Genomic DNA, 12,032 nt, shown 5'->3' with positions numbered 1-12,032 from the left:
AATATCACCATTGAACTTAGACCAATAATCGACCGCCCCGAGGTCTAGTGGTAGAGCGTCCGCCCGGAGAGCGGGGCTCGATCCCCGACCGCGTCATACCAAAAGACGTTAAAAGATGGTACTTGTTGTTACCCTGTCTGGCGCTTGGCATTAAGGGGCTAAAACAAGGACTGGTTGGCTCGGAGTCAGTATACTGTGTCTGAGTGGGGTATTCATGTTAAACTGCGACATGGTATCTCAGTGAGCTAGCACTTTAAATCGGCATCAGTCCGCACTAGTACAAGCAGCCACACAAACATACAAACACACGTACATGCACGTCGCTATATAAGTGCAATAATCTTGGACGCGACGTTAAACCCAATTTCACCTCTATAGACCAATAATCGTCTTATTTCGTTAATGTAATTCCATTCGTTCTAATCCCGAACCAGAACGAATATTTAGTGATCATTTTCAACCATAACGTCAGGCCAAGCCAGAATGAACAATATCTTTAAAAAAAGAATCAAGAATGTCAACGATAAACATATATATTCTTTATTCGGGTGCAACTGTTAATCATTTATGTCGTACAACAGTGCAATACGTGTCCTTTAGCACATAATTTGGTTTTCATATTTCAATAAACTTTGCTATAAACGTGGTCTGTATGTGGACTCCTGCCACGACGTGTTGTAAAACCGTGAGTTCACAGCGTCAGAAATTGTCCACGAAGCTTGCTGCACAGGTATTTGTTAGCTCGTATCCCTTTCAAACAACGGTAACATGGAACACATGGAAACTCGTGGAGTTGTTTCTATCTACCATGGTCGCCAGACTGCCTCGTCGCACACATGTTCAACGTTCTGGGGTAAGTTTCTACACACATGGACACCAATAGTTGCCTTCTTGGCCACAGAATCATCAGTCTCTTGTTTGTCATATATTGTCTTGACAGGGGTCACGGCCGCACAAGGGAGATAACTCCTGTCGGCAGGTACAGTTTGTGTGTTGGTCATTCTATGAACTGCGTGTGAATGATGAGATTCGGATGAATAATGGGTCGCGTTTGTCACTGACGGTACTGATACAGACGTTTTTGGAGACGTTCCTGCATATACGGGTATCACATAGTTAGGCGTCTGACATTGTCTGAATACATTGGCGGGCAACACAAAGGCAATTTCGCCGGATGATAGCTGCGTTGGAATAACCTGAAGTCCACTGAACATAGTTTCTGATTTTATGGACTCCAATGACGGCATGGCGGGAGCGTTGTTGTTCACGTCGGTAGCAACTGAAGACACCTGCATATTTACTCTAGGCGGCGACGTTGTCCTTGATTGTATTTCCTGTTTACAACACGGTGTGTGTGGTGGTGGTGATGACGTTAGTGATGGCGTTTCTGTAGTATTGGCGGTATCCGACGTTTCTATTCCGGCCAGGTAGCAGGCAATGTGATCCAGCAACTTGGTCTTGACGTCAGTATTCATGTCTTCAACTGACGTCAGGTAGCGCTGTACCTCTAGTGAACACTCGTTAAATCCGAGGCGATACTTGTTCATGATGGACGGATCATCTGCCGCTGCAACTGGAAATTTCAAAAAGATAGTAAATTTTTTTTCTCTGCGTGTGTGGTATTTAACGCCGCATAAGCACAATTACAGTGCATCGCGCTATGACCCATTCTGAAATACAATCCCCGGGGACACGGGTGGCCCAGTCGTCTAAGGCGACGCGATTCGCTGTGCAGAGTTGCGTTCCTTGGGCACGCCAGAAACCTATGATCGTGGGTTCGAATCCCGGTTCGCCCCGATCATGTTTCTAGGTTGGTCAGTACCATACCCGTGCTCGTGGGTTTCACCGAAGTGGTAAACGTCTGAGATCTGCATCACTTCGGGCTTTCCTCCCACATTAAGCTGACATGCCACGATATAACTGGAATACTGTTAAAAGCGGCGTTAAACCCAACTCACTCACTGAAATACCTGATATAAAATTGCAGCATTTTATAGATTCTATTGGATATAATAAACGATGCTATTGATTGTATACACAAATTACTGAGTAGAGCCCTCTTTGACCTATTTAAAATCTCTAATGTTGACGATACGGAAATTGTGAGAAATTATCCAATACTTGATAACTAGCTTCTTGTCTTTCTTGAACGTGCATATGTTCAACTTTTTGCATGATCAAACATATGTTAATGGTTAAAATGATCGAAAATGAGTTCATTTTTATTTGCAAATATATGCAATTATTAATATATATTATGTGAGAGTTTCGCTATATAATAATATTAAAGTAATAGATTAGGTAGGCTTTATCGGTTGAACCGGTTGCACCAAAGCGGACACGTGTTTTCATATTAACCACTAGGCCACCTCATCAACCCACCCTTTGTGCGATTGCAAGTCGCCTCACCGTTGTAAATGAAAGAAAAAAATACGAAAATGAAATGTCTTCAAAAACATCTTTTATGTGAAGGTATATAATTATGTTGAAATGTTTCAAATATTTGTTGAAATCAATATATGATTAGCTGCAAATGTTGTAACCCCTTTTTAACGAACAGTAATCAGAAACATAGCACGAGCTCTGTCATAAAACTCTGTTGTGCATCATTTCGTTCACCCGCCCCCTCAAACGTAAATGCTTTTCAGGGACCCTTTGGTCACGTGATCCTCGTCTTTGATCTCGCCGAGGAGCTCACCTGTAAAATGATGTCTTTGCATTTGTCTCAGATGCTTCACTGTCATTTCAAGGATGTCAGCTTTCTCCATTTTGCTGTGTCGTGCTCCCTGGTAGGCAAAAAGACACACATCATGAAGAAGGTCAAGCGTGGCTGCCACCAGCTCACGGTGGAAGTGGGGCTGCGTGGGAAAGTACGGCGAAGCACAAAGGGGCATTTTGTTGAAGACTAGTCTCGCGAAAACACCGCATACCATCTACAGTTATACAGGGCTATGTAAAGTGTAAACATTAATTTTCATATTTTGTCATGTCCCTTATTCATTAATCTAGCCATACTCACTACTCACCATCTACAGTTATACAGGGCTATGTAAAGTGTAAACATTAATTTTCCTATTTTGTCATGTCCCTTATTCATTAATCTAGCCCTACTCACTACTCACCATCTACAGTTATACAGGGCTATGTAAAGTGTAATCATTAATTTTCATATTTTATCATGTCCCTTATTCATTAATCTAGCCATACTCACTACTCACCATCTACAGTTATACAGGGCTATGTAAAGTGTAAACATTAATTTTCATATTTTGTCATGTCCCTTATTCATTAATCTAGCCATACTCACTACTCACCATCTACAGTTATACAGGGCTATGTAAAGTGTAAACATTAATTTTCATATTTTATCATGTCCCTTATTCATTAATCTAGCCATACTCACTACTAACCATCTACAGTTATACAGGGCTATGTAAAGTGTTAACATTAATTTTCATATTTTGTCATGTCCCTTATTCATTAATCTAGCCATACTCACTACTCACCATCTACAGTTATACAGGGCTATGTAAAGTGTAAACATTAATTTTCATATTTTGTCATGTCCCTTATTCATTAATCTAGCCATACTCACTACTAACCATCTACAGTTATACAGGGCTATGTAAAGTGTAAACATTAATTTTCATATTTTGTCATGTCCCTTATTCATAAATCTAGCCATACTCACTACTCACCATCTACAGTTATACAGGGCTATGTAAAGTGTAAACATTAATTTTCATATTTTATCATGTCCCTTATTCATTAATCTAGCCATACTCACTACTCACCATCTACAGTTATACAGGGCTATGTAAAGTGTAAACATTAATTTTCATATTTTGTCATGTCCCTTATTCATTAATCTAGCCATACTCACTACTAACCATCTACAGTTATACAGGGCTATGTAAAGTGTAAACATTAATTTTCATATTTTGTCATGTCCCTTATTCAATAATCTAGCCATACTCACTACTCACCATCTACAGTTATACAGGGCTATGTAAAGTGTAAACATTAATTTTCATATTTTGTCATGTCCCTTATTCATTAATCTAGCCATACTCACTACTCACCATCTACAGTTATACAGGGCTATGTAAAGTGTAATCATTAATTTTCATATTTTGTCATGTCCCTTATTCATTAATCTAGCCATACTCACTACTCACCATCTACAGTTATACAGGGCTATGTAAAGTGTAAACATTAATTTTCATATTTTGTCATGTCCCTTATTCAATAATCTAGCCATACTCACTACTCACCATCTACAGTTATACAGGGCTATGTAAAGTGTAAACATTAATTTTCATATTTTGTCATGTCCCTTATTCATTAATCTAGCCATACTCACTACTCACCATCTACAGTTATACAGGGCTATGTAAAGTGTAAACATTAATTTTCATATTTCATCATGTCCCTTATTCAATAATCTAGCCATACTCACTACTCACCATCTACAGTTATACAGGGCTATGTAAAGTGTAAACATTAATTTTCATATTTCATCATGTCCCTTATTCAATAATCTAGCCATACTCACTACTCACCATCTACAGTTATACAGGGCTATGTAAAGTGTAACCATTAATTTTCATATTTCGTCATGTCCCTTATTCATTAATCTAGCCATACTCACTACTAACCATCTACAGTTATACAGGGCTATGTAAAGTGTAAACATTAATTTTCATATTTCATCATGTCCCTTATTCATTAATCTAGCCATACTCACCACATTAAATGTGAAAATGGCAAACATATAATAGAATTCCCTACCAGGTGATATAGTCACAGTGTGTATTCATCATAAACTTCTAAGGACACTCTTTAGTAATGTGTACAGCCTTTACCATACCTTAATAAATATTGTATCAGCATATATCACATGCGTGTTGTGAATAGTACTGATTTTACATCAATTAACTGCTTTTTACTTAAAGTGTGGTCAGACCCGTGAAGATCCGGGGTAGACCGGGTCTTCAGCATGCTTGTCGTAAAAGGCGACTGTGCTTATCGTAAGAAGCGACTAACGGGATCGGGTGGTCAGGCCCGTTGACTTGGCTGATGCATGTAATCGTATCCCAATTGCATGGGTCGATGTACATGATGTCAATCACCGGATTGTCTGGTCAAGACTCTATTATTCGTCATATAGCTGGAATAATTGTTTATAGCTGGAGTGCAGCGTTAAACACCAATCAAACAAACATAAAGCGTGGTCAAGACACTAAGTAATTGATTACACGGTCGTGTATGTCCGTTTACCTTTTTTTGAAAATGACTTACTTCTTTTTTTATTGCTTCCAACAAAAGAGACTTCAGTTCAGCCAATGAGGCGTTGATTCTCGCCCTTCGCCTCTTCTCCATCATGGGTTTCGTGCTCTAATAGAAAGAAGACGACTAAATGTTACAAAACGATTACCCTGTGATATATGCAAACACATCTTCATTTCGCATAGACAGACGTTGTCTATATCTATATATATGCGTTTAAATATATTCTACTTGCAGCCTGTCTCATACATGACCTGTCTGTACGTTTTTGTTATAGTGTAGTGTAGGAAGTACTCACTTTCCTGTCTCGTGGTTCATTCCCGGGTGTTTTCGTGCTGTCGGAATGCATCGTTATGTGCAAGAATGGGCGAGAGCTACTGTCACATGGAATGTTCCTCCTGACGAAAACAAAGTCAATAAGATAGATAACGAAGTGTCGTTTTCTTAAAACGCACAAGAAATCTTCATGTTATCTTTGACGTCAATCAACGTGCAGTAACTCCGCCTGCCGTCATTCCGAGGATTCTGATTGGTCAGGCACAACACCTCAGTCGGCGTTACGCCACTCAGTGTCTCAGGCATGCGCCTGACGCCTCGCGCGTGACGGGGCGAACCCATGGCACGCGACCAGATGATTACAGGGCTGTGGGAAAACCGCGCCCCCTGGATACAGAAGGACATAATTGTTTCCTCGGTCGTTTGAGTGGTAGAGTTCTCGGGTATCTGAAGTTACGTCGCATTCCCTCTCCAGTCGCATTCGGAGTACTTTGTATTTGCAAACGTATTTTGTGAATATAGTGAGTGAATGAGTACGGTTTTACGCCGCTTTTAGCAAAACTCCAGCAATATCACGGCGGGGGACACCAGAAATGGGCTTCACACACTGTACCCATGTCGGGAATCGAACCCGGGTCTTCGGCGTGACGAGCGAACGCTTTAACCACTAGGCTACCCGACCGCCCCTGTGAATATAGAAACCTCAATGAAAAATCCGACTTTTCCTTCAAACGTCGTAGCTATATCAAATATAATCTACAGATGACATTTTCTGTGAGAATCAAATACTTAGTTTTAGAAAAGATATATGATTTTCGAATCTGTCTTACTTGTATTTATTCAGTAATTTTAGAATTGTACCCAGGATACACCTGAAGAAGGGACAACCTCAAGTCATATTGTCTGCACAGATTCTCGAATTTCCCCAGCTGAATATCATTGTGTTATATTTTACAATAGTGTATGATACAAAGTGCGTGAGTGAGTAGTTTATTAAACTGTCAAATTTGAAATACAATAAATGCATACACTTTTTTGCATATATACAGCTTGTAAAACATTAGACTTTTGATGAAATATTAAAATATGATTTGTTACAATGATTAGTACAAAATAAGACAGGTAGGCATGTTCACACAATCACGCAAGCACATGCACGCACGCACGCACGAACGCACGCACGCGAACACGCACTCACACACATATGGACATGATATGGTTGCCGATAGACACATGTATTCGGATGTGGATACTCGCAACACTATGCTTGTTTTGACTACAGCAAATGGAGACGTTGTTTATTTACTATCAAGCATACAGTGCGTATTTGTGTATGTCTAAAATTCGTAAATTCACAGGGGGCACGGGTGGCCCAGTCGCCGCGATTCGCTGTGCAGAGTTGCGTCCCTTGGGCACGCCAGAAACCTATGATTGTTGGTTCGAATCCCGGTTCGCCCCGATTATGTTTCTAGGTTTGTCAGTACCATACTTGTGCTCGTGGGTTTCACCGAAGTGGTAAACGTCTGAGACCTGCATCACTTCGGGTTTTCCTCCCACATTAAGCTGACACACCGTGATATAACTGGAATACTGTTAAAAGCAGCGTTAAACCCAACTCACTCACTCACTCACGTAAATACACACATTAGTTGACTATACAGACAAACGCCTCTTCGCCCATGAAGCAAATCGTTCCTATTGTCAGCAGTGAATTTTTCAGTGAGGATTTCGCCAAAAGCAGTCTACAATGTGTACCTAGATCCTGTTTTATTTTCGGTCAATCATACAACAACTATTATTACTACTACTACTACAACTACTACAACTACTGTGAAGATCCGGATGGCCAGGCTCGCTGACTTGGTTGATGCATGTCATCGATCCCAATTGCGATGATCGATGCTCATGATATCAATCACTGGATTGCCTGGTCCAGACTCGATTATTTACAGACCGCCGTCATATAGCTGGAATATTGCTGAGTGCGGCGTTAAACAACAAATAAAGTAAGTGTTTGTGTGTTGCCGTACGCCGCATAGCAGTCCTCATGCCATACGACGGGTGGTCCGGTCGTCTTAGGCGCCGCGATTCGCTGTGCAGAGTTGCGTCCCTTGGGCGAGCCAGAAACCTATGATCGTGGGTTCGAATCCCGGTTCGCCCCGATTATGTTTCTAGGTTTGCCAGCATACCGTGCTTGTGAGTTTCACCGAAGTGATAAACATCTAAGACCTGCATCACTTCGGGATTTCCTCCCCCATCAAGCCGACACTCTGTGATATAACTGACTCATTCAATACCCCCATTACGACTGCTAACACTAATAATAATAGGTACACTATTAATAATTTGCTGATTTTAATCTATAATGATTTCTTATTGGCAAGATACCTCATTAACTGTTGGTCGTGAGTTTGAATCCTCTATTTTCCAGAACTATGTAGAAGCGGTGTTGACCTCAGCTCAATTACTCTTCAATGGAACAGTTCTCGCCTCTGTCAATCCTGTTTCTGGCACGTTTTTATATAAATTCCGATCCACGCATACCTCTTATACGGATGGTATGACAGATGTATTGCTGGATTAAAGAATGGGATGGATGTAGCATTTAAACATTAAACAAAACTAAAATCAAATTGTGACCAAGGTTGGACGATGCTGGGAAGGTGTTGGTAGAGGGCGATCCAATATCCAATGGGATGCAATAAGATGCATTAACCCAGTCAGCGAGTCTGACCACACGATCCCGTTAGTCGCCTCTTACGACGAGCATAGTAGTCTCTTACGGCAAACATAGTCCTATTCTAACCTGGATCTTCACGGTAAATTGCTGACTGGTAGTTTCATTGAAATTAAATATAAACAAATGTAATAAAACTTGAGCAAGGTTAGTATTAAGACTGCAAATCAACAGACACGATACGAAATCAACCCTCAGCATATGTGTACGTGCATCGGCCAAGGCGAGTCGAGTGCCTCATACCGAAAGCGCCCATTGAAGTGCTTTTCAAATACCTGTTGCGATAAGTGTATGATAGACCCGCAAAACAGCTCACGGCGCGGGGCGAGGGGAGCGTGGGAACACAGTTGTAGTCGCTCTCGTGTTTGATAAATCACTGGGGTTACTTAAAGCTTTCTCCTAAGAGATGAATAGTAATGAAATTCTCCCTGTTGCCTGCTTGGCCCCTACCAGCTATCAGGCACCGAGAAATACGCCACCCCGTGTGGTTTTATAGAATGTCCTACATAGTTGATTCTATTGTTCCTCCCCACAAAACGTCAACACAGCGGTCTCGACATATCAATTAAGAACATGATAGCGTATTAAGGTAATGGTCGACTATAGGGGATGTTTCTTCAGACAAAGTCGTATATGATCGGCCATAAAGCTTGATTTAAAACCAGCAGTTGATAATTAAATATAAGCTGGTATCTGCAGTATAATCTCGTCATATTGCTGAACAAAACTGTAATTCAATGTTTTCTTACTTAGTGTATTAAAACTATCTTTGAGATTAACTTTCGTTTTGTCAAACTGTGCGAACAATATTTATAAGTGGAAGACATTCAGTGCAATTGTTCAATCATATCTCAGTTTTTGTATTGTTACAGGACGTCCGCTATTACCAAACCTCGTTAGTCCGGAAACTATATTCCGAGATATTGAATGTCGAACCTAATCCAGAGAAATACGTCTATTCACTGGAGAGCACCGGCCGGTTTACAGTTTAGGGTACAAAATCTTCTAGTGATGTGGGATTTGGTGTGAATATACGTATGCGGTGTGGTGTGGTGTGGTGTGGTGTGGTGTGGTGTGGTGTGGTGTGGTGTGGTGCTGTTCTGTGCTGTGCTGTGCTGTGCTGTTCTGTGTTGTGCTGTGTTGTGTTGTGTTGTGGTGTGGTGTGGTGTGTTGTGCTGTGTTGTGTTGTGTTGTGGTGTGGTGTGCTGTGGTGTGCTGTGCTGTGGTGTGCTGTGCTGTGGTGTGCTGTGGTGTGCTGTGTGATATTGTGGCGTGGTGTGGCGTGTGAAAACATATGTGTGGTGTTAAATGCTTGATTTGGCGTGGCGTGGCGTGGCGTGGCGTGGTGTGGAGTGGTGTTTGAAAATATGTGTTGTGTTATGTGAATGGTATGATGTGGTCTGGAGTGTTGCGTCGCGTTGCGTTGCGTTGCGTTGCGTCTCGTTGCGGTGCGGTGCGGTGCGGTGCGGTGCGGTGCGGTGCGGTGCGGTGCGGTGCGGTGCGGTGCGGTGCGGTGCGGTGCGGTGTGGTGTGTGAAAATATGTGTTGTGTTATGTGAATGGTATGATGTGGTCTGGAGCGTTGTGTGCGTTGTATTGTGTTGCGTTGCGTTGCGTTGTGTTGTGTTGCGTTGTGTTGTGTTGTGTTGCGTTGCGTTGCGTTGTGTTGCGGTGCAGTGCGGTGCGATGTAACGTGGTCAGGCGTGTCAAGCCATATGTGCACGATTTGGTGTGGTGTGGTGTGGTGTGGTGTGGTGTGGTGTGGTGTGGCCTGTGAAAACCTATCTGGTGTTAAATGGATGCTTTGGTGTTCTGGTGTGCGGTGCGGTGTGTGGAAACATATGTGGTGTGCAGTGCATGATGTGATGTGGTGTGGCGTGGGGTGTGGAGATATGTATGTGGTGCTATGGGCGTGGTGTGACTAGGATGGCGATGATGTGTGTGTATATGTGTGTGCTTTTGTCGTATGCACTGGGAGACACAATTAAACAAATAATAACGATAGGTATTCACAGCTGAACACAGCGAATATTGTAACCGCCTTGTATTCCCTTACCAACCATCCCACGCTTGGCTCTAGCAAAAAGCAGGCAGTAAAATGATACCACGTGATGCTAGCCACATAAATTTTAAAGAGCATTGTAAATACAGATTTAATCATAAACACCTCGTCTTATATTCTTCATAAGTGCAATGGTCATATCTGATGCCTCGTTAAGCCTAGGGACGCCTTGTTATCGTAGGACCTGTTTTAGACTTTGTTTGTGAAAGGCAATTACTTCGTTATGACAGATTACATTTCTTAGGAAAATATTTCGTTTGATTTTTTCACAAACAAACTTCAGTCTCACCGGTCTGTACTGGCGTTGGGACGTGCGATGTAAACGATTAGCGCAACCAATCATAGCTGCACAAAGACTGTCACCAAGAGCTTGTCGATGTTTAATGTGAGGAGATGTTTTAAAGATATGCCCATGTTCATCCATTTAAAATGACATAAAATTTGAACATTATTTATGGAAAAAGTGTAAGGAAACAGTTTTCAGACTCCAAAGTAATGTTTTCGCTTTTTTGCTCCTGCTCAACAATGCTTTCTTGTAAAAGACGATGTGGGCGGATTCGTGAGAGTGAGTGAGTGAGTTGGGTTTAACGCAGCTTTTAACAGTATTTCCAGTTATATCACGGCGTGTCAGCTTAATGTGGGAGGAAAGCCCGAAGTGATGCAGGTCTCAGACGTGTACCACTTCGGTGAAACCCATGAGCACGGGTATGGTGCTGACAAACCTAGAAACATAATCGGGGTGAACCGGGATTCGAACCAACAATCATAGGTTTTTGGCATGTCCAGGGGACGCAACTCTGCACAGCGAATCGCTGCGCCTTATACGTCTGGGCCACCCGTGCCCCCAATTCGTGAGAAGATATTGAGGAAGAGGAAGATATTGAAAAAAATATTGATGTGATGCAGTTTGTATTGGTAATACACTCATAACATTTTGGTATTTGAATCTCTCAAAGTAATTCACATTTATTAAATCTTCGTCTCGTATAATGGTTTTCATATTATTTTGTTTTGTTTGTTTGTTGTTTAACGCGTACTTAGCAATATTCCAGCTATGTAACGGTGGTCTTTAAACAATCGAGTCTGGACCAGACTATCCGGTGATTGATATCAGCATCGACCTACGTGACTGGGATAGGATGACATGCATCAACCAAGTCAGCGAGCCTGACCACTCGATCCCGTTAGTTGCCTTTTACGACAAGCATAGTCACCTTTTACGGCAGTCGCAGATCTAACCCACAACTTCACGGGTCGTTTTCATGTATATACTTAATTTATTTCAGTGATGTTAGATGTGCCGTCCCTGGGACAACACCTCCAGATGTTCTGACAAGTTCAGCGTTCAACATCTGTAGGAGCTACTCGTTCACAGTTGTTGTGGTAGAAACGGCGTAGGTAATGTTTACATTTAAACATGGTACATGACGCAGGACGCAGGACGCAGGACGCATGACGCAGACAGTAAAGTCCCTCTACTTCGAGTTCCCACAGCTCCAATAGTCATTGGTGTCACGAATAGTGGAGGGATTCATTGGTCGTGGATTGGATCCACAAATTCGCTCGGAAGTATGAACCGTGACTGTGCCACTCCGTGTGTATGATAATGTGGTGACTGTGCCACTACGTGTGTATGATAATGTGATGACTGTGCCACTACGTGTGTATG

General features: G+C 42.0%; 1 protein-coding gene across 1 annotated transcript; it reads right to left on the bottom strand.

Moving 5' to 3' along the window:
• Window positions 1-524: 524 nt before the first annotated feature.
• Window positions 525-5,744, bottom strand: LOC124151575 (transcription factor HES-1-B-like). Its single transcript, XM_046524101.2, has 4 exons — window positions 5,588-5,744; window positions 5,302-5,397; window positions 2,699-2,786; window positions 525-1,573 (listed from the first exon to the last, which is right to left on the bottom strand). Exons 1-4 carry the CDS (start codon window positions 5,636-5,638, stop codon window positions 804-806), a joined length of 1,005 nt encoding a protein of 334 aa, XP_046380057.2. The 5' UTR covers window positions 5,639-5,744; the 3' UTR covers window positions 525-803.
• Window positions 5,745-12,032: the final 6,288 nt, after the last annotated feature.

The sequence above is a fragment of the Haliotis rufescens genome, unplaced genomic scaffold (assembly GCF_023055435.1).
Source record: "Haliotis rufescens isolate VD_foot unplaced genomic scaffold, xgHalRufe1.0.p SCAF_13, whole genome shotgun sequence".
NCBI classification, from domain to species: Eukaryota; Metazoa; Mollusca; class Gastropoda; order Lepetellida; family Haliotidae; genus Haliotis; species Haliotis rufescens.
Note: the sequence above shows the minus strand (reverse complement) of the source record. Positions and strands in the feature narration are given on the sequence as shown.

Coding starts and splice junctions, on each gene's coding strand:
- LOC124151575 (XM_046524101.2), bottom strand. CDS start 5,638: ATGCATTCCGACAGCACGAAAACACCCGGGAATGAACCACGAGACAGG. Junction 5,398..5,587: donor ATGAACCACGAGACAGGAAA/GTGAGTACTTCC, acceptor TCTTTCTATTAG/AGCACGAAACCCATGATGGA. Junction 1,574..2,698: donor GCAAAGACATCATTTTACAG/GTGAGCTCCTCG, acceptor TGAAATTTCCAG/TTGCAGCGGCAGATGATCCG.